Source organism: Mustela lutreola, chromosome 1 (assembly GCF_030435805.1).
Source record: "Mustela lutreola isolate mMusLut2 chromosome 1, mMusLut2.pri, whole genome shotgun sequence".
Taxonomy (NCBI): Eukaryota; Metazoa; Chordata; class Mammalia; order Carnivora; family Mustelidae; genus Mustela; species Mustela lutreola.
This window is the reverse complement of record NC_081290.1, coordinates 180602700-180625315: the sequence shown is the minus strand read 5'-3', so window position 1 is coordinate 180625315 and position 22616 is coordinate 180602700. Positions and strand designations below refer to the sequence as shown.

The following is a 22616-nucleotide window of genomic DNA, read 5'->3' as shown; positions in this document are numbered from 1 at the left end:
AGCGCCAGATACTGTTCGGCAAGAGAAAGGACTCTTCCACTTCCCCGGCAGAGACATGAGGATCCTTGCCCCGTCTCAGGGAGGTCAGTGAAGTCCTCCCATTCTCAATGTATCCAGATGCCGGGGTCTCAATGAGGGGCTTATGTCAAGGGTGCAGAAAGGAAGTACGAAGGGGGAAGTCTTCAGGCACGTGAAGACCTGACGCAGGAGCCAGGGAGGAGAACTGGCCACACGGGTCTCCAGCTTTGGCAGAGGTGAGGGAGGGGCTGTGTTCGAGGAGCGACAAAAACAGAGCACGGGCGCTCGGGTCCTGGTCTGCGCTTACTACCCGGACCTCACTGCAAGACAGGGCCTGACGGGACGAAAGAGCAGGCACTCCCGACCCTCCTCTGGTTCCCACATGACACAGAAGGGGTGCAGAGCTAACAAAACCCCGAAAGCCTTTAGTGCCAGGCGAAGAGTAACCCCGCAGCAGCAGGTGAAAGTGACAGAGGGCACACAGGCCAAGGGGCCACGTGGGAGATCGGGCAAATCAAGAGAGCTGCAGAGCTCCCTGAGAACAGAGGACAGGCAGGCAGAGCGGGGAAGAACCCAGGTGGTCCTTACCGACTGGTGAAAGGAGGAACCGGAGCTCGTCTGCTACAGACAGGAGCAGCAGATAGCAAGGAAGTCAGGTTCCCGCAGCTGACAGATAAAGCACCGCCCCAAAAATGCAAGAACCCAGGACACTGTCAAAAGGATAGGACGATCCCTTCACTATCACTATGAGGTCAAGTGAATTCCTCTCACCCTCGATCCTTCCAGACGCCATCTGTGAAACAGCACAGAGTGGGGCTGGGGGGAGGAAGATCACGGAGAAATGAGAAAGGATGAGCACTACCTAAAGGGGCAGCCGGGTCACTGGAATGCATGTCATTAGCCACCGGTTTAAGACAAAGCAGAAAATTTCATTTTCTCTGCACATCCTATAGAATGACGACACCTGCGGGACGCCTGGGTGGCTCAGTTGGTTAAGCAGCTGCCTTCAGCTCAGGTCATGATCCCAGCGTCCTGGGATCGAGTCCCGCATCGGGCTCCTTGCTCGGCAGGGAGCCTGCTTCTCCCTCTGCTTCTGCCTGCCATTCTGCCTGCCTGTGCTTGCTCTCTCCCCCCCCCCTCTCTCTGATAAATAAATAAAATCTTTTAAAAAAAAAAAAAAAAAAAAGAATGACGACACCTGCTCCAGTCTAATCCACCTGGAATTTATCCTGGTGTAGCCAAAAACTCAGACTATAACCTGATTTTCACACCAAATGTGAAACTCCCCAAAATCTCTTACTGAACTCCCTTTTCATGGCCCACGGGAATTATTTCCTTTATTCCAAAGTTCGTCTATACTTATATGGTAGGTTCAGTTCTGAGCTACCTTCCTCCACCTATCTGCCTATTACACTGTTTTATTTTCATCAGTATTTTCGTAAATGTTCATGTTTGCCACAGCAAGTTCTACCTACACCTTATTCTTTTTTTTTTTAAGGATCTCAAACACTCTCATTTATTTATTCTTTCTCATAAAACTGAGAATCAATTTGTAAAATTCCCAAAATATTCCCAGTCAACTTTTTATATGGGGAAAATTGACTCCTTAAGCAATTCAGTCTTAATTTTGAAGAATGTGGTTACTGCATGCTGAGCAAAAAGAAGCTAGACAGGGGCACCTGGGTGGCTCAGTGGGTTAAGCCGCTGCCTTCGGCTCAGGTCATGATCTCAGGGTCCTGGGATCGAGTCCCGCATTGGGCTCTCTGCTCAGCGGGAAGCCTGCTTCCTCCTCTCTCTCTGCCTGCCTCTCTGCCTACCTGTGATCTCTGTCTGTCAAATAAATAAATAAAATCATAAAAAAAAAGGGGGGCACCTGGGTGGCTCAGTGGGCTAAAGCCTCTGCCTTCAGCTCAGGTCATGATCCCAGGCTCCTGGGATCGAGCCCCGCATTGGGCTCTCTGCTCCGTGGAAAGCCTGCTTCCTTCTCTCTCTCTCTCTGCCTGCCTCTCCGCCTACTTGTGATATCTCTCTCTGTCAAATAAATAAATAAAATCTTTAAAAAAAAAAAAAAAGGTAGCTAGACAGCATGAGTACGTTCACGGTCCGATTCTGGTTCTGTGGAGACTTGAAACAGGCACAACTAGAAAGCGGTGAGAGGAATGTGGTGGGTCAGAGGGGGGTGGCTGGACTGACAGAAACCTTCTGTATCTTAACCGAGGTGATGGTCACACAGGTACGTACACTTACCAAAACTCACTGACAACCTCTGAAATGTGCATTCTATGTAAACATCACACCTCAATTAAACATTTTATTTTTTTTTATTTTTATTTTTTTTTTTTAAAGATTTTATTTATTTATTTATTTTTTTTTTTAATTTATATGACAGAGAGAAATCACAAGTAGATGGAGAGGCAGGCAGAGAGAGAGGGAAGCAGGCTCCCTGCTGAGCAGAGAGCCCGATGCGGGACTCGATCCCAGGACCCTGAGATCATGACCTGAGCCGAAGGCAGCGGCTTAACCCACTGAGCCACCCAGGCGCCCCTCAATTAAACATTTTAGTAAGAGAAAAAGAGCAAGATCTTTCTATTTACTCAAATCTCCTTTTGACTCTCAGTAAAGGGCCACAAATTTTTAAAGAAGTGCCTATGAATTCTATGGTTTCTTCTTTTACTTTTTTTCCTTTAAGTTTTTTTTTTTTTTTTAAAGATTTAATTAATTAATTTGTTTGACAGACAGGGAGAGCATACAAGTGGGGGCAGGGGCAGAGAGCGAGAATCTCAACCAGACTCTGCGGAACAGGGAGCAAAACATGGGGCTCCATCTCACAACCCAGCTATCATGACCGGAACCAAAATCCAGTAGGATGCTCAACCAAATGGGCCATCCAAGTGCCCCCTTTCTCTTAAGTTTTTAAAATTTATTTATTGCTAAATAGAAAAGCACCAGAGTTTTATTCATCTTTTCTCTGCTCCCTTATCATACTAGATGATCTAGAAGTGATGAACTATTTTAATCTTCCTCTTGTTTCATATTTTATTGAATTGGCCAGCAGTTTCAAATATTAAATAAAAACAGTGAAAGTGGTTGGTTTTAATTTTTTTTTTTTTTAAAGATTTTATTTATTTATTTGACAGAGAGAAATTACAAGTACACTGAGAGGCAGGCAGAGAGAGAGAGAAGGAAGCAGGCTCCCTGCCGAGCAGAGAGCCCGATGTGGGACTCGATCCCAGGACCCTGAGATCATGACCTGAGCCGAAGGCAGCGGCTTAACCCACTGAGCCACCCAGGCGCCCTAATTTTTTTTTTTTAAGATTTTTACTTATTTGTCAGAGATGGAAATAGACAGAGACTGAGCACAAGCAGGGACAGGCAGAGGGAGAGGGAGAAGCAGGCTCCCCGCTGAGCAAGGAGCCCAACGTGGGACTCAATCCTAGGACCCTGGGATCATGACCTGGGCTGAACGCACAGGCCTAACTGACTGATCTACCCAAGCATCCCTAATAAGAATATTTCTAAAGTTAAAATGGTCACACATCAGTTGGCCATAAGTGTTCTTTATCATGTTCAGAAGGGACCACAACCCTAGCTCTACAGTTTGTGAATGTAGAGGCACCTGGCTGGCTTAGTCAGAAGCAGATGAGATTCTTGATCTTGGGGTCAGGAAATTGAGCCTCACACTGGGTGTTTTCAAAAATATTCCCTAATTTCATATTACAATGGAATTATATGTCTTAAAATTAAATTAGAATTTTTAGACTTCAATCCTGGAATTATAACTTATTGTGGACACACGTTTAGTCAGAGTTGATCAAAGGGAGACACAACTCAAAACCAAGGTTTTGGGGTGCCTAGGTAGTTCAGTCATTAGACATCTGCCTTCGGCTCGGGTCGTGATCCTGGGGTCCTGTGATCGAGCCCCGCATCGGGCTCTCTGCTCGGCGGGAGGCCTGCTTCTTCCTCTCTCACTCCCCTTGCTTGTGTTCCCTATGTCACTGTGTCTCTGTCAAATAATAAATAAAATCTTAAAAAAAACAACAAAAAAAAAAAAACAAAAAAAAAAACAAAACCAAGGTTTTGCCCAACCAATACAATCCACTAGAGGCCATCAAAGATGTCTCTTTCAGCAGCTAAGAGAAAGCCAGCAATACAATTTTTAAATTCCAGGAAAATGAAAATTAGCTCTTTGTTACAAACAGTTTGAATGCCTACATGCTTTTAAATTAAAAAAAAAATACCTGAAGATTAAAAAAGAACAAAAATTTTTCCAAGTATAGACAGACACTCCGCCTTATACAAACCTGGGTTCTAAGTATTCTTAGTTGAACTATTCCTTCATTCTCTTCTTCTCTCATCCTTTCTGTAGTGAGCTGCAAGCGTCCAATCAAGTTGATTTTACCCCTTTTCTGAACTTTAGCATTTTTTCTGCAAAAAACATTGAATCACGTATTTTACAGTTGAAGGCCTTTTGACATCATACTATAGCAATAAAGTCTGAGAAAAAAAGACTTAGAAAATTTCTGAAAATTACTCTCCAGAGTTGTCTAAAGGAAAAGTAACGAATAATCAACATGCCGCTTTATTTACAATGAAGCCATCTGATTCTCCCAAAACACAATGAAAGCTCAGTTATTACGTATGGGTGACAGCATTCCCTGTAATAACAGAGCTAATATACTTTATACTGCCACGAACGCGCTTAGACAGTTGGAAGATATATGGGCTGTTGTTCAGCATTATCATCTAAATGGATCTTAGGGGAAAAAATGCTTTGTGTGAATGAAGCTTCCTTAGAGTTCAACAGGATGTTTAAAGATGAAAAGCAACATAATCACACACCAAAAAGTATTCCTTGACAAATAAGAAGCATCTCTAGTTCATTACCATGTTTAATAAACAACTAAATGGCATAACCCTAGAATGCTGTTTTAAATACAATGTAAGGAAAATCATTATTGTGCTAACAATAAATCACCAAAACTCAAACAAGGTGTTTGTATTTTACATCAACCAATGTCAACCTTACATTAAACTGAACTCCTGGTTCACTGAGAAGAGGGTGCCTTCCGTGAAGTCTTTGGGTGAGTTGACTTGAGGTTCATATAATAGAACTTGCCGCTTGAGCTTTGGGAAAGCTACTAAAGACTATGTAGAACAAAAAGAAAACAAAATCTATTAACAGTATGGAACACATAGAGCAATTCTTCAACGTGACTAAAAGAGGTGAGAACAAATTATAAGCACAAAATCACAATTCAACTTTCACATGGTACCTCAGTGAATGTAACAGTGTAAATGTTCACTGGGAAAAGAACAGGAGCAGGAGCTCATTATGAGGAAGGAAGCAATACACGATCTCTTTACAGCAGGACAAGAGACCAGAGGGATTGGTCAGAGGCGATGACTGCAAAAGCAACTTGCCAGCTCTTTCCCTCTAGACAATTATGGAACTTTCAAGAGGTCTGTGGAGTAAGGGTAAAATGGAGCTGTGGACTACTAACAAGGACATTTTGCAGGCTCTCAAAAAGACCAAAGTTTTCTAATTCTTACATTTTTGGTCATGATAAGATCTTTGAACACATTCTCAGTATGAAATCTCTGGTCACACTTCTCGCAGGTAACGTTTAACACCAACTCAGTCTTTCTCACTTTTTTTTCCTTTCTTTCTTGTCTTTCACCTTCTCAGTAACTTGCTTATTTTCAATTTACTTCTTACCACGAATGCCTCATTAGTGCACTAATATCTCTCATAAGTGTATTATTTCTGGGTTAAAGGTCATTTTCAGAGTGTTATGAATTCAAAAATTTATTGTAAGCAAGCCATCAAATATTTCCTGCCTTGTGACTGGATATAACTTTAAAAACAAAAAGCATAAAACAAACCCATAAAGTCCTTCTAAGCTCAGCATCAGGGAGTTCAGTTGCAAGTTTTAGATTTTCAAAGCTGATTTTTTCTCTGGGTCTTTGGTTCCATGCAAACAACACAGCCAGTTGAAACGTTGTGACCTCCAAATCATATTGACCTACTTCGTTCTTAAATGTTATCTATGACAGACAAAATAATATCAAGATGAGACTCTCCTCAGAACGAATACCATCTCTCTACCATATACTCTCCCTTCCATGAGATTAAACATGAAAAAGACTGCTAGCTGTCTTCCAATACCCATTCTTCCTTTCTTACATGGTAAGAATAAAGGCTCAAATTCCAGCTCTCCCTGGGACAAAGTGTGGTCATGTGACCCGTTCTGTCCAATGAGATGTGAGTGGAAATGATGGGGCAACTTCTAGGAGTTGCTCCTGAAGTAAGGCACACCCTCATCTCTCCCTTCCTGCTGGGCCGGAAGACAGCCACAATGAGGATCCTACTGGATCTGCAAAGAGCAATACTGGAAGTGCGCTGCTACAACCAGAAGCCCACGTCCTATAACTCCGTGGACTGGACCTCCTAACCCATTCAAACTTGCACGTACAAAACAGACAAACATCTCTCTGTTTCAGCAACTCTAATTTGGAGCCCTGGTACTTTCAGTCAAACCAGTGTCAGAACTAACACAGCATCCACTTACAATTCCATTTGACATGAGATGATGCCAATGTAATTTCCGACCACTATGATTTTTTTTGTAGAATTCTTCTACTTCAGGTATCAAATCCTCCAGTTCAGTAGGAAGTGAGACAAAGACTTTCTCAGAGCTCCTTGACCAGGCCCCAGCATTCAGGATTTTTATATTAACTGAATCAGCTATAGGCAAGAATATCAGAAAATATAAAATAAATAATCTTGAAAATGTATAAACTTAAAAAAGAAACAAATATATAAACACTGGGTAAGCACTGGTGAAAACTGAACAAAACCCTAAATATTTTGTTAAAAGTGTCTTTTTAGAAAAAAAAAATTATAATAAGGATTAGAGGGGCACCTGGCTGGCTCAGTTGAAGAAACATGCAACTCTTGATCTTGGGGTTATGAGTCTCTACACTGGCTGTAGAGACTATGTAAAAAAATTAAAAAAAAAAAAAAACAAAAAAACGGGAGGGAGGGGCACCTGGGAGGCTCGGTCAGTTAAGCCTCTGCCTTCTGCTCAGGTCATGGTCCCAGGGTCCTGGGATTGAGCTCCGAGTTGGGCTCCCTGCTCCCCTCCCCCACCCTGCTGCTGGTGCTCACTCTCAAATAAATAAATAGAATCTTTTAAAAAAGGAGTTGGGGGGAGATGCCTGGATGGCTCAGTCGGTGAAGCATCCAACTCTTGGTCTCAGCCAAGGTCTTGATCTCAGGATCATGGGTTCATGAATGCTGGGTGTGGAGCCTACTTAAAAGTAAATAAATAAAATCTTAAAATAAAAAAGAAGTAAGTTAGTCTCTTTACGTGATTTGTCTGAAACATGTAAAGCTCAGGCAGTGAGTTGGGGCTATTTTGAAGAAATAAAAAATAGGGACGCCTAGGTGGTACAGTCAGTTGAGCATCCGACTCTAGGTTTCAGCTCACGTCATGACATCAGGGTCATGAAACTTGAGCCCCATGTTGGGCTCTGAGCTCAACACAGAGTCAGCCTGAGACTCTCTCTCTCTTTCCCTCTGCCCTTCTTGCTCATGCTCTCTCTCTGAAATAAATAAATGAATCTTAAAAAATAATTTAAAAATAATTAAAAAAAATATATACATACATAAAAATAGGGATTAGCAAATCTAAATTCTGTTAAATTCTGTTCTGCTGGATGTCTTCAAGGAATGTGGACTTTGTAACATCTTTGTATCTGTTACAGCTAGGGTTCATTTTTAATATACTGGAAAACAAAAATATTCTCTTTAAAAAGGTATATATATGTACATATATATGTATATATATGTATATATACATACACTCACACATAATTATAAAATAATACCTGGTAAAGCCAATTTATTGTTTTTGTGCATTTCCTTAAAAGCTTGGTTCAAATCTTCAGATACTTTTATGTCCTGAAACATTCTAGCAAGCTTGTTTACATAATCTGCTGGCATACCAACTTCCTATGAAAGGCAAAGACAAAAGAGGTAATGAATAATAATATATAATCTGATATACTAGTAGGAAAAACTTTTAACGGAAAACTAAGTCTTAGATGCTTTAAAATAAAATCATTCCCCTTTATTAAGATATTCATATTCTAATATGTATTAAATTTGATTTTTAAAAACGAAATGACAGTACAGGTCACCCAGGCTTTCTCCTTATGATTCCAATTGACATGTATCAGTCACCACAGCAGAGTTCAGCAACACTAGTCCCTCAACAACACACGTCAACTCTCCATTATCACCATGTATTAAGTGTGAAAGGACAAAATTTATTCTCATTAGGAGAAAAGCAGGAGTAAAGTAAAAAAACTATCTCACTACGGTTTTGATTTGTGTTTGTTTCCCTAACGACTAATGATGTCCAACATCTCCGATACACGCATTGGCCACATGGGTATCTTCTGGGAAGAAATGTCTGCTTTAATTCTGTGCCCACTTGTACCTTAGCTGTCTTTTTACTGGGGAGTTGTAAGAGTTCTTTATGTATTCTAGATACATAGGCATTGGACATATGAATTGCAAATATTTTTCTAACTAATCTTAAAATTTTTATGGGAAACAGTACTTTAGTTCTGGAAGTTTCTTTTGTCTTAAATTACAATGTACTAAATACATACTCTTTTTATATTTTTTTTTCCCTAGGTAAGAGAGAGTTTTTAATGTTTTAACAGAAATTTCTCAGAGTCACAAAACAATAATTTTTCCCACTAATTGTTAACATTAAGATCATTTTGCACAATGTCAGTCTGCAGAGTAATTTTTACTATCCTGTAGTATGCAAAGCAGGACAATCTATAAATGCGTATTGTGAAATATATATAGATGAAAGTTATATATAAAATACACAGCTTTATTAGTATTAATACATATTATATATATATAAATAAATATAAATAAAAACTTTATACTATATCATCTTATATAATATTATGTATCTTAACATCATATAAATGAATACAACACATTCATTGTAATAGAATGCAAATCCCATTTAAGTGAACTGACAGGAAGAGACTTAAAATACTTTGGTATGAGAATTTAATAATTAAATTAGCATTACTCAAAATAAGCCATCATTTCTTACGTATTGGTTCTTTTAACTATATAAAAGTCATTATTTACAAACATTCCTACAGTTAAGCATTTAGTACTGAAAACACCAATGATTTGTCCCATAGCCCATTTAATAAGGTCAATTCAAATGAAAGTGGAAATACAAAAGTACAAAACATCAGAAGCAAACTAAGAGCAAAAGTGTCTCACTAAAAGTCTTTATTAAGAAAATATACTTTATTAGTATCACTTTATTTTATATAATGAATGCCATGCTCTTATAAAATGTTCCGTACTTCTTTGACACTAACATCACCAAAATTTTAATTACTTAAGCACATATAAGAACCATGCGCTATATTAAAAAAAAAAATATATATATATATATATATATAAATTTACTTACTCTTAGCCACTCTACCATATTCTCTTCAATTTCACTATCAGCAGAAATGTCTAATATAAGACGTCGTGTCAAATGAGCTTTGTGGTATCTCATAAAAACATCTTTATTTTGTACGTATTTAAGTACCAGCAGCTGTATAGAAAACAAAGTTACTTTCAATTCATGTATATTCTTAGCCAACTCTCACTGAGACCCTTCCACAACCCCAATGTCAAAATACAGAAATTTACATAAACATACACAGATAGAAGCCTACTGAACCAACCATCTCATAAAAATGACCAGTCCCAATACCCTCCTTTAAAAGCTAACAAATTTGAGACTTTAATCGAATAACCTTTTAGTTCCTATAAACATCAACTTTTCAGATTTAATAAATAGTGTAAAACTTCACATCAAAATTAAGGGTTCTCCCCAAAATTTCTCTTCTGTATAGCCTTTTCACTTCAATCTGACACTAATCTCTTTAGCCTTCTTGTCTTTATTTTCCATCTTCTTACTTTTTTTCTTCCTTGTATTCCTGGGCTTATAGCAAATGACACTAACAGCCAGGAGACAAAAATGAAAACAATTGTTACCTATACTCACTCATTTCTAGTTCTCTATTTTGAGCTCTCACAAAAAGAAAGAAGGGACAACCCCCCAGTCTCTCTACTGTCATTCCAAACACCATCAGCTCCATTTTCCCTTTCTTTGTCCTTTAATAGGAGGTAGCAATGAATTCCTTCACAAGAATCAGGAAAGGGGGAAGAATTAAATACTCTTCCCTTTTCTAGAAGCTACAGAATAAAAATTCCCAGGAAGAGAAATAACTGCCCTCCAGAGATCTTACACTGTATAATTTCACATTAGCTGCTACCACACAAAGTCTCGTAAGCACAACACAAATTCAAAGTGAGGTAATTAAAACTGCTGAAATTTAAAAAAATATACATATGTACCACTTCTTTAAGTTTTGCTTCAATCTCTTCGGAGGTTAGTTTTTTGCTTAACGGTGTTTTTCTTAGCAACATGTCACAGTAATTGGCAAGCAACTCGGGGCATTTTGATTCAGGCTGAGTTTTTAATCCCACCCTAAAAAAAAACAAATTAAAAGCAGTGTATGAAAAGCGAATGATACCTACAAATATTTTTCTTAAAGCCAATTTTTCACATATTCCTTATGTTGTGTAAACCCAATGATCAGGGCTGAGACGAGGAGGAGCAAGACAAGGAGGGTGCCTAACTCAAAGAGGCGCTGACTCCTAATTTCCCACAGGCGCACCTGCAGGATGCTGAGAGGGAGACCCACATTCTGTACCCCGGTACCGGCCTACCCCACCCTGAGTGCTGGCCCTGCCAATCATCTTTAAAAATTTTTATTCAGGTACTAACTTCCTAAATACTTTTGAAAACGTTGTGTATATTTTGTAAGTTAGCATTTAGAACTTTTTGGTATTAATATATCAAGAAAAACTGTTTTGGGGATATATCCAAGGTAACCTAAATTCCACAGTTATGTGATACCTACCATCATCCATTTTAGAAAAGTAAGCAAACTTTTCTGAAACAATGAAGAACCTGCATCTCTACTTTACTTTGCTAATAAAATTTAAAAACCAGGGCCCCTGAGTGGTTCAGTGAGGTTAAGCATCTGCGTTTGGCTCAGGTCATGATCCCAGGGTCCAGGGATGGAGCCCCATATCAGACTCCCTGCTCAGCGGGAAGCCTACTGCTTCCTCTCCCTCTCCCACTTTCCCTGCTTGTGTTCCCTCTCTCGCTGTCTGCCAAATAAATAAAATCTTTAAAACAAAATCTAAAAGCCAATGTATTGTTTTTTGTTTGTTTAATAATTCTGGATGTACTGTATTTTTCTGCTTGGAAGTCTTGCATTTATTCTTTATCTGGCTTCTCTAAATTATGAATGTAAATAAATTAAAATTCAACATTCTAAAATTTGTGTATACAAAACTCAAGTGTCCCAGAATGGAGTTAATTCAACCTGTTTTAAGTACATAACTTACGGGTGGCTGGGTTATGGACGGTGGGGAGGGTATGTGATATGGTGAGCGCTGTGAAGTGTGTAAGCCTGACGATCACAGACCTGTACCCCTGGGGCAAATAATACATTATATATGCTAATAAAAATAATTTTTTAAAAAAGTACACAACTTACCAAAACAACATAATTATGTTGTGTCTGTGTGTATAAAACATACACAATATCTTAATGAGGTACATGAAACTTTTCCCCCTCTTACTTAACGAATCCAGAAGCCACAATTTTATTTCTACTTTTGTCCTAGTTCTTATTTTTATAACTGTGTATCTGTCCTGAAAAAATATCATTCACATAAGTAAGTAGATGGGAGTGGAAGGTTTTCTGATGTTACGCCACTCGTTGGGAACCTCCTGAGTTATATGCTTAAAAAATACATACAGATCTAACAAAAAAGGTCATTTTTAGTAATGCATCAAATTATGGAAACCATGTGACTAACAAAAGGGCCTGACACCTAGTTGTCAGAAATTCATCCTCTGTACATCAATCCCAACGTTTCAAAATAATCCCTTTAAGGCAACACACAGCAGTATAATGAGAGAGAGAGGTGCGCCTTTCTTTGCAAAGCAGGGAGGAAAAACCCGGGAAGTGGAAAGGGCAAACGGTGACCGGTACTTCCACCAGAGGCCTCGGGTGTAGAAGGGAGCAGATGTGAAGGGGAGGACCCAGAGCTGATCTCCAGCTTCCACATGGCACACTTGGGGAAGGTGTTTCTGACACTGCAGGACCACTAGCTCGCTTCTCCAGGGTCCCTCTGTTTCTTTGAGTTTATTCCCACTGACAGTGCCGCACTACCGCAGGAGCCGCCACCCTCCTGCAGGGAGGCCTCCTGTCTCCCTTCCTCCAACAGGCCTGCTGAGAAGATGGTGGTCGGCCTTTCGGGGCTGTGTCATTTCCCCCCAGGGCTGTCTTAGAGCTCATCTGTTCCCAGTTCTTGACTGTTTCATTATGACACACAAGCAGGCAGAGAGGCAGGCAACCCAACCAGGGGCTGGGTTGCAGTTTGGTCAAGAAGTCTACTTCTGATAAAATCAGTCATTTTTCACACAGCCCTAACTTCTTTCAGTGGACAATAATATTTAGTGGACTAGATCTGGTGCTAGTTGTGTTCCTTGCTTTTGGGGTGTCACTGCTGCTAGGTCCTCTCAGTGGACAAACTTAGAGATACACATACTCATTTACAACTACGGTATCTGGCCCTGTTTCCTTATGAATGTTATTTCTCATCTTAATGAGGCTCTAATATAAGTCTGACAACTTAGAATGAACAAGGGCCTCGAAAAACACACCTGGCCACAACTAAAACTAAGTTACTTAAGAAATCTGAAGAGGCTGAACCTGGGGTCAACATCTGCACATAAAGAAAACCCCAGGCCTGGATGATTTCACTTATGAATTCTATCAAACATGTAAGGAAGAAGTAATACCAATTACACTCATTCATTTAGAACATACAAATGGAGGAAATAACTATCAATCCTTACAAAGCCAACTTAATCCTAATACCAAAAAATGACAAAGACATGATAAAAGTGAAAATTATACAGGGCACAAAGACCAGAAAAGAAAGAGGTCAAATCCTTCATGAATATAGATGGAAAAAAAAAAAAAAATCTAACCAACATCATTAGCAAACTGAGTGCAGGATATATAAAAAGAATAATATGCATCACAACCAAGTAGAGTTTATCCTAGCAATTCAGCCTTGGTTAAATGTGATTTTTTTAAGAAAAACCAAAGTACTGGGATCCCCGGGTGGCTCAGTTGGTTAAGAGTCTGCCTTCTGCTCAGGTCACAATCCCAGTGTTCTGGGATCAAGTCCTGCCTCAGGCTCCTTGCTCAGTGAGGAGCCTGCCTCTCCCTCTGCCTACGGCTCCCCCTGCTTGTGCTCACCCTTTCTCTGACAAATAAATAAGTAAAATCTTTAAAAACAACAACAACAACAACAGGGGCATCTGGGTGGCTCAGTGGGTGAAAGCCTCTGCTTTCGGCTCAGGTCATGATCTCAGGGTCCTGAAATCGAGCCCCGTGATGGGCTCTCTGCTCAGCGGGAAGCCTGCTTCCTCCTCTCTGTCTCTGCCTGCCTCTCTGCATACTTGTGATCTCTGTTAAATGAATAAATAAAATCTTTAAAAATAAATAAATAAAAATAAAACAACAACAAAAAAACACAATATATTTACCACATCAGAAGAATTTAGAGGAAAAACCCTATGATCATTTCAACACAGAAAAAACACTTAATAAAAGTCAACACCCATTCATTATCAAAACTTTTAACGAGCTAGAAATAAAAAGCAATCTAAATAAGGGCATATATGAAAAACCCTCAGCTAACTTTGTACCTAGCGATAAATATTAAAGGTCCCCCACAAGCTTGACAAAAAGGACAGGGACACCCACTTTTACCACTTCTATTCGACACGGTACTTAAGACCCTAACCATGTAGCAAGGCAAGAAAAAGAACTAAGTGGTATGAAGATCAGAAAGGAGTAAAACAGTATTCACAGATTACATGATTATTTACACAGAAAACTCTTAAGAAATCTACAAAACAACTACTGGAATAGCTTTGACACAAGGTAACAGTATATAAAATCAATATACAACAATCAACTGTATTTCTATATACTAGCAAAATACTAGAACATCAAGAGTTCATAGAAAAAAAGAACAAAATTAAACTACTTGGCTTACCACAGAACTGTATTAATTAGAACTATGTAGTAATGGCCTAAGGATATCCAAATTAAAAAATGGAATAAAATAGCACAGAAATAACACACATATTTTTAAGTCACTTGATTTTTGACAAAATGCACTGAAGCCATGCAGTGGGGATGGTAAGTATTTCCAACAAATGATGATGAAACCAGCTGCTATCCATATGGAAAAGAAAAAAAACATTAAATATAACCCCCTACTTACAATATAAATAATCATTTATTTAAGATGGATCTTAAGCTAAAATTCTAAAGCTTCTAGAAGAAACAAAAAAGATTATCTTCATGTCATAGGGATAGAAACAGACAAAGCTTTTCTGGACAAAACATAAAAAAGCATAAACCATAAAAGAAAAGCATGTATCTCTCAGTCTACATACAGAATATCTAAGAACTGTTATAGCCCCCTAATGAAAAGGAATAATGCTGTGGGGGGAAAAAAACAAAACAAAACAAAACAGGCAAAAGAGTGGAACAGATACTTAAGTAAAATACAAGAAAGCCAAACAGGGGCGCCTGGGTGGCTCAGTGGGTTAAGCCACTGCCTTCGGCTCAGGTCATGATCTCAGGGTCCTGGGATCGAGTCCCGCATCGGGCTCTCTGCTCAGCAGGGAGCCTGCTTCCCTCGCTCTCTCTCTCTGCCTGTCTGTCTACTTGTGATCTCTCTCTGTCAAATAAATAAATAAAATCTTTAAAAAAAAAAAAAAAAAAAAAGCCAAACAGTACAAGAGAAAGTGCTCGACACCAATGAAGTCTTAAGGGAAATGGAATTACAACCACACCAAGACGATCACTACGCACATCTAGAATGACTAAAATTAAAATAACACTAAATGTTGGTAAAAATGAGGATCCACTGGCACTGGCGGGAGGATAAAGCAGTACAAACACCAGGGAAAACCAACCACTGTGATGTGCAAAACCACAGACAAATCACAAAACACTGCGCTGCACTGAGAGAAACTTTACACACAAAAGTACATATTGTATTATTCCATTTATATGAAGTCCTAGAGCAGGCAAAAGTAATCAGCTGCAGTAATCAGAAGGACGGCTGCCTCGGGAAGGAGGCGGGGGAGGGAGTAGCCGAAGTCATTCTCAGGGAGGATGAACACACCTGAAGTCCTCAGCAGGGAGTCTGCTTGAGTGTCTCCTCCTCTGCCCCTAACCCCTCCAAGCACATGTACATGCACGTGCTGTCTCAAATAAATATTAAAGAAAAAAGAACTTTAAAAAATCTAAAAATAAAAACAACACTTAAAAAGATTTTTTTTTTTTTTTTTTTTTTTTTTTTTTAAAGATTTTATTTATTTATTTGACAGAGAGAGATTATAGGTAGGCAGAGAGGCTGGCAGAGAGAGAGAGAGAGAGAGAGAGAGAAGCAGGCTCCCCGCCGAGCAGAGAGCCCGATGTGGGACTCGATCCCAGGACCCCGAGATCACGACCCGAGCCGAAGGCAGCGGCTTAAACCACTGAGCCACCCAGGCGCCCCACACTTAAAAAGATTTTATTCGTCAGAGAGAGAAAGAAAGAGGGAACACAAGCAGAGGAGCAGCAGACAGAGAAGCAGGTTCTCTGCCAAGCAGGGAGCCCAATTGCAGGGCTCAATCCCAGGACCCTGGGATCATGACCTGAGCCAAACGCAGACACTTAACCTACTGAACCACCCGGGAGCCCGTAAAATAGCAATTCTTAGCTAGAAAGTATATCAAAACATTTTTCCAATGAACCTTAGTGCTTAGTACTACTCTAAAGGTACCGTAACTAGCTCAGCTTTACCAATTTGTAAATTTAATTTATCAATGTATCCATTTAATTCATTATATTTTGGATTTTTTTTAAATGGCAATATAAATATTTACATTAAAATCGACTTCCCTCTTTCAGTATGGTGAATTGAGTTATATTCTATGTTTTTATAAGTAATAAAGTAACTTTAGAGACTAATAAGGAGAAAAAATCACATAGAGATTCTAAAAGATTAAGAACACTTTTCCACTTAAAAAAATAAGATCAACATTTTTTTTTTTTTTTTTTTTAAAGATTTATTTATTTGACAGAGAGAAATCACAAGTAGACAGAGAGGCAGCCAGAGAGAGAGAGAGAGAGGGAAGCAGGCTCCCTGCTGAGCAGAGAGCCCGATACGGGACTCGATCCCAGGACCCTGAGATCATGACCTGAGTCGAAGGCAGCGGCTTAACCCACTGAGCCACCCAGGCGCCCTAAGATCAACATTTTTTTAATGACCACACGAGATAATATGAAATTAAAAACTAAGATTTTTTAATATTCAAAGGCAGTAAAAATCATACAGGTAAAAAAAAAAAAAAAAAGCAGCAGCAAAAATCAAACCTAACAGATTTTAGGGAGACAGGACACCACAAATACCCAATAATGTCTAAAACACTCCAAAAAAGTTAAGAATCTTAAACGTGATTTTTAAAAACTTACCCTTTCTGCTTCAAAGGTAATTCAAGTTTAAATATGGTAGCATCATTAACAACTGCTTTATATGCCTGCAAAGAATTTACAATGAAATGAACATTATTTTTAATATTTAAAATATAGTTTGGTATTTTAACGGTGTCTGTGGCCTGACAGAATTTTTCAAGCCATGACTTCAGCGTGTTCCCTCTCACGTCAGGACTGGCATTGTTCTCAAGTGGGGTCTCAGGGCTGCCTGACGGCCGTACCACTCTGTGCACACTCCCCCAGAACACACTTCACACATCGTCCTTCCCTTCAGCCTCCCCCATTTAATCCCTGCAGAGACTTTCCGAGAGGACGGGCCTCCCTGTGATGCTAATAAAACCGAGGTGAACAGAATTCCCTCTCATTTCTCCTCCATCATATTTCCCCGTCCACTGTTCCTAGGCACACAAATAAATCATTATTTAAATCTAAACAGGGAGGAGAGGGAGAAGCAGACTCCCCACTGAGCAGGGAGCCCAACACAGGGCTGGATCCCAGGACCCCGGGACCATGACCCGAGCTGAAGGTAGCCGCTTCACCGCCTGAGCACCCCCGGCGCCCCGGCAGCAGCACTTGAAACCAGCACCATGCCCTCGTCCTGGAAGTGCTTGTCCCACATGCTGTCTCCGACACTGTACTCTCCGGCTCCCTCCACTCACTCTGCGCTCTCCTCACGAAAGCTTGGTTCTTCATCTTTCTCCTAACAAAACCGACAGTGCCCCAGGCCAGACCTTGGTCTCTTGACTTTTCCATCCTCACTCATTACACTGGTGAGCGTGGCCGGTGTCAGCACTTTAAATGCCATCCATATGATAAAGCTCCCAAATTTATTATTCAGGTCTGTTCTCTCCCTTACACGCCATACTGGACACTGACTGCCACACCGATGTTTCATGAACGTTTCAAAGTTAGCCTGTCCAAAACTGAGCTCCCAATCTAACGACCATCCCAATCTAACAACCTCAGCAAGCATGTGCTTCTAATCAATCAGAACAAAAATTTAAATGTCATCCCTGACTGGTCTCTATCACGTTCTACATCGGATTCCTTGGCAAATCTCGTGCAGTCTGTTGTCATCACCAGTATCGGACCGGCTCTGACCGCCTCTAACAACCATCGTTCTGGGCCCAGCCTCCAGCATTGCTTTATGAATTACTTAAATAGGTTCTGAGCCGACATTCTTACTTCTCCTGCCCCCCTTCCGTCGATTCTTTTTGCAGCAACCAAGTGACACTGTTAAAATGTAAGTCATACCCATTCTGTTCAAAACCTTCTAATGACTTTCGATCCTCCTCGGGGTGAAAACCAAACTGCCTTCCCTAGCTCGGGGTCTTCCGCGATCTGGCCTCCAACTGTCTCTGACTTCATTTTGTACTCCTCCCCTCACTCCGTCCACTCGGGCCACACTGACCTTTTTTCCTCCTGTTTCTGGAATGTGACAGGTAAATTCCTGTCTTACAGCTTTTTAAGCTGTCCCTTTTGCTGGATACTCTTCCCTCAGAAAGCCATAGGACTTTATTTCTTAATTACTTTCAATCCTGATTCAGACGCCTCCTCAACAGAGCTTTGGCTGGCCACTCCATTCAATATTTTGAACTAACGCACACTACACCTCTAGCCTCCCTTAAAGCCATTCTGACCCTCTCTCTCTCTCTACCTACCTACCTACCCACCTAAAAATAGGGGGAAAAAACACTACTGGAGAAAGTTGATGGTCTTTTTAGAGTTACAGAAAGAAAAAAAAAATAAGAAATAAGAAATAAGAAAGGTAGATCAAAGTGAAAAAACTGACGCTAACTTCTAGTATTAGGTTTATGACATTTAAAAAGATAAAACGCTGGGGCTTAGTCAGTTAAGCAACCAACTCTTGATTTCAGCTCAGGTTGTAATCTCATGTTCATGGGATGGAGTCCTGTGTGGAGCTACACGCTCACTGGGGAGTCTGCTTGGGATTCTCTCTCTCCCTCTCCGCCCCGGCCCCCATGCACATTCTCTCTCTCTTTAAATTAAAACAAAACAAAACAAATTAAAAAGATAAAACCTGAAGGATAACACCCTGTTTCATTATTATCCCACACCAGTAAGGACAGGAGAAAGGGGCAAGGGAAGTGAGATAAATGGGACCGGATCCCCAGGAGTCCCACGGAAAGGGCAGAGAACAGAAAAACAAACTGTGCTGGAGGACAGGGTGTGGGCCAGGCAGGGTATCACGGAAGTTCCAGGATAAGTGTACTTTGAGGCGGGTCTTAAAGGACAGATCAATAGGGATTCAATATTTTTTAAAAATCTCAAAAAAATGAAGACAAATTTCCTAGCTAGATTCTAGTTCACAGGCATACCCAATTCTTACAAAACCATATAACAAACCAAATACAATAAAAATGGTTGTCCTCCACTGATAAAAAATCAGAGTTGCTATGTTTTTAGTTTATAATTTAGTAGCATAATGGTACAAGTTCCTTTTTAAAGTAAATTATGACAGGGACGCCTGGGTGGCTCAGTTGGTTGAGCAGCTGCCTTCGGCTCAGGTCATGATCCCGGCGTCCTGGGATCGAGTCCCACGTCAGGCTCTTTGCCCTGCGGGGAGCCTGCCTCTCCCTCTGACTCTGCCTGCCACTCTGCCTATGCTCTCTCTCTCTCTGACAAATAAATAAAATCTTTAAAAAAATAAAAAAATAAAGTAAATTATGACAATACTGTTACTATACAAGAATATATACCTTATCTCTTGCAGTAAGAAATCGCGGATCATCTTGAAAAGCTTCTTTGACGAGTTTACTAAATCTATTAAATAATGTAAGTAACTGTTCAACGTATTTCTCAGAATCCTAAAAATAAAATGTTTGATACTCAATTGAGGTTTTTAAAAAAGAAAACACAAAAAAATGAGAATATAAACAAAATTTTAATAAAACACTGTAGCTCTAAAATTTGAGAAATTCTCTGAAAAATTCTTGATATTAAAAGACGTTCCAACATTACCGTTGTGTCATCAATTACTATTTTAAGTACCCAATCTCTCATTTAAGGAACAATGTGGACATACGTGCACCCCCGCCACCGGGGACACTCACGGTAGTAATAGTTTCAGCAGCTGCTACCATATCTGCCAGGCCGGCACTAACAATATGTTCCTCCAAGTCCTTCAACATTGGCTCTATCCCATTGGGAACTTTGTCCATCAGCGAAAACATCAAATGTAATTCTGAAACGATAGAACACACTCGAATCATCATCTCATCCATGAAAATACATTTTCTCTTTCATTTGTATCTTGGGTCTAGAATTCCTAGGATAGTAAAAGTCTGGAGAAATATTAGTTGGAAACTGAAAACCTTAGCAGTATTCTGTGGGTATGATTAGGAGTTTTTCCTACCAAGTACTGTAACTTACGGATTCACCTGCTCTGACAAAAGTTATTTTTAAAAGAAACTCTAATTAAAAGTGATCACTCACCATAAAACCTAACTCCTCTTAAAAGGTGAGTCATTTGACCTTCAACTCAATGGAATGTTTATTTATTTTTATTTTATTTTATTTTTTTCTTACATTTAAATTCAATTAATTAACATATAGTGTATTATTTGTTTCAGGGGCACAGGTCTGTGATCCATCAGCCTCACAGAACACCCGGAACTCATTACAACCTATACCTTCCCCAGAGTCCACCATCCAGTTACCCCAGGCCCCCACCCCACATCCCCTCCAGCAACCCTGTTTGTTTCCTAAGATTAAGAGTCTCTAATGGTTTGTCTCCCTCTCTGGTTTCACCTTGTTTCAGTTTTTCTTCTCTTCCCCTATGATCCTCTGCCTCGTATCTTAAATTCCCCATATCAATGAGATCATATGAGAATGAATTATTTTTAAACCTAAATAGTACAAAAGTTTACACAGAAGGGTAGTATATTTCATAAAGTAAATGCAGTATTAAATATACAGTACCACATCATTAAGTGGCAAAAAAAAAAAAAAAATTCCATCATCAGATTATTCCAAGTGATTATAAAAGCATATTAGAGATAATATAAAATTGTATTCATAAGGAATTTTTCAGTTTATAAAAGCACTTTCTCCTGTTATACCATGTAACTGACCTCCACAAATTCCACTGCACAGAAGCAGCTACCACTACATATCCTTCTGAAGGGAGACCCCATGGAGCCCAGCACGGATCTCTTTAGCCTGACATACACAGATTCTAAGATTTCATCTATGCCAATGAGCTTTTTACTAAAAACTACAAGTGTACGAACCTAACTGACCGAAATGCACACTTTAAATGCAACTAGAGACTAAACAGGACCTTGCACTCGTACACAGTGAAATCTGGAGAGGAATGCGTCCGAGTTTTTACCATATTGGTTGTAATGTACTCGCAACCTCCCAAAATGTATCTTTATTAAGAAAACTTGTCAGTAATAAAAAAGCACACTTGCAGAAACCTTAAATTGTAACATATTTTAGGGAAGAGGGAGGGAGATCATTAACAAGGAATGTCCTATTACTTTCTAAAAATACTCGCCACAAAGTTTCACACAGAAGCCAAACACCTAGTTCTAGTCTTTCCCATATGTTTGTCCTTTTAATTAGTCTTTAAAAGCAGAGCCCTACATCTGAGAACAAACTGAACCCACTGCCATTTTCTACAAACAAATTTTGATACCTAAGGGTGGAATGTTTAAAACGTAAATTTATAACCTTCTTTGTAGTACTGCTGTGTTAAGTATTTTATCATTTTCTTTAAGCACAGTTTATTGTTACAAATATACCTATGTAGAAAAGGATGATCTAACAGCAGCTTATTAAAAGTAATCTGCTTCAAAGATACCCTCTTAAAAGATTATGAGAACTTTATGTGATGTTTTACCTACTTTCAGTTTCATTTCGCTTGATCATGCCTTGGCACTCTGCTAAGATAGTCTCCTTAAAGGATGTCACCAGGGCATTTACACAGCATTCCATGAGCTGAAATATATCAGAAATTGGTCAAGGCTATTATAAGCACAAACCTACTCCACCCCAGTTTGCTTTTTAAGCTCCATAAAAACCACACCGTTCAACAACAGCAAGAAAATGAAGCATAATGAACGCAGGCCTTACTTACCTTTACTGCAGGAGAACTGAAGGCGGGCACTCTATACTAGTTTACCACGGTATTTTTACCCCAAGAAAAAGGCCACAGAACTTAAGTTCTCTTTAGAAATTTACATGGATATCCCCAAGGAGGGGAGGAAAAAAACTGAAAAATATACAAAACAAAATGAGGAAAAAAAAAAAAAAAAACCCAAAACTCGGATGAATTCTTTTCTGGAGAGAACATGTGTTAAAATCAGAGTCTAAAACTCTAAATACAGTCATCTAACAAACCATCACTGGATGCCTACTATGTGCAGGCAGCAGAGAAGTGGTCAGGAGACAAGACTAGGAGATAGCCCTTGCTTTGGAGGAGGAGCGCCGTCTAATTAAGGGTAGGGAAGAAAGCAAACATAAACTAATATATACAACACAGTTAAGGGGCCACACACACACAAACACACTCACGCCCAACAAACAAAAAAAACACACAGAGGACGACATACTTCTGGAGTAGTTAAAAAGCTCTCACCTACAAGACGAAATCTAAACTGAATCTTGAAAAATAATCACAAGCCCAAAATGGACTGAGTATTTTAGCAGTAAGAAGCAGCTGAATATGATAGGGAAGAGACAGAGGGCAGAAGAGAAAACTAGAAAGGTAGGCTGGACCCAGTTCATAAAGCAAAATCTATGGTTTGGTATTTTTGTTCCATAGGTAGGGTAGGGAACAAAGAATCAAAGATTTTCCACAGAAGATAAATGCA

General features: G+C 39.6%; 1 protein-coding gene across 2 annotated transcripts in view; it reads right to left on the bottom strand.

Moving 5' to 3' along the window:
- CUL5 (cullin 5) overlaps window positions 1–22616 on the bottom strand; it is a 92069-nt gene that overhangs the window by 4772 nt on the left and 64681 nt on the right. For both annotated transcript variants that reach the window (XM_059179655.1, XM_059179660.1), the window contains 11 exons: window positions 21648–21741; window positions 19851–19981; window positions 19497–19604; window positions 16756–16820; window positions 10481–10613; window positions 9540–9671; window positions 7909–8032; window positions 6588–6763; window positions 5902–6063; window positions 5045–5163; window positions 4320–4443 (listed from right to left, as the gene is read on the bottom strand). In XM_059179655.1, the coding sequence (XP_059035638.1) occupies window positions 4320–4443; window positions 5045–5163; window positions 5902–6063; window positions 6588–6763; window positions 7909–8032; window positions 9540–9671; window positions 10481–10613; window positions 16756–16820; window positions 19497–19604; window positions 19851–19981; window positions 21648–21741 (1368 nt within the window). The remainder of the gene's footprint in view (window positions 1–4319; window positions 4444–5044; window positions 5164–5901; window positions 6064–6587; window positions 6764–7908; window positions 8033–9539; window positions 9672–10480; window positions 10614–16755; window positions 16821–19496; window positions 19605–19850; window positions 19982–21647; window positions 21742–22616) is intronic.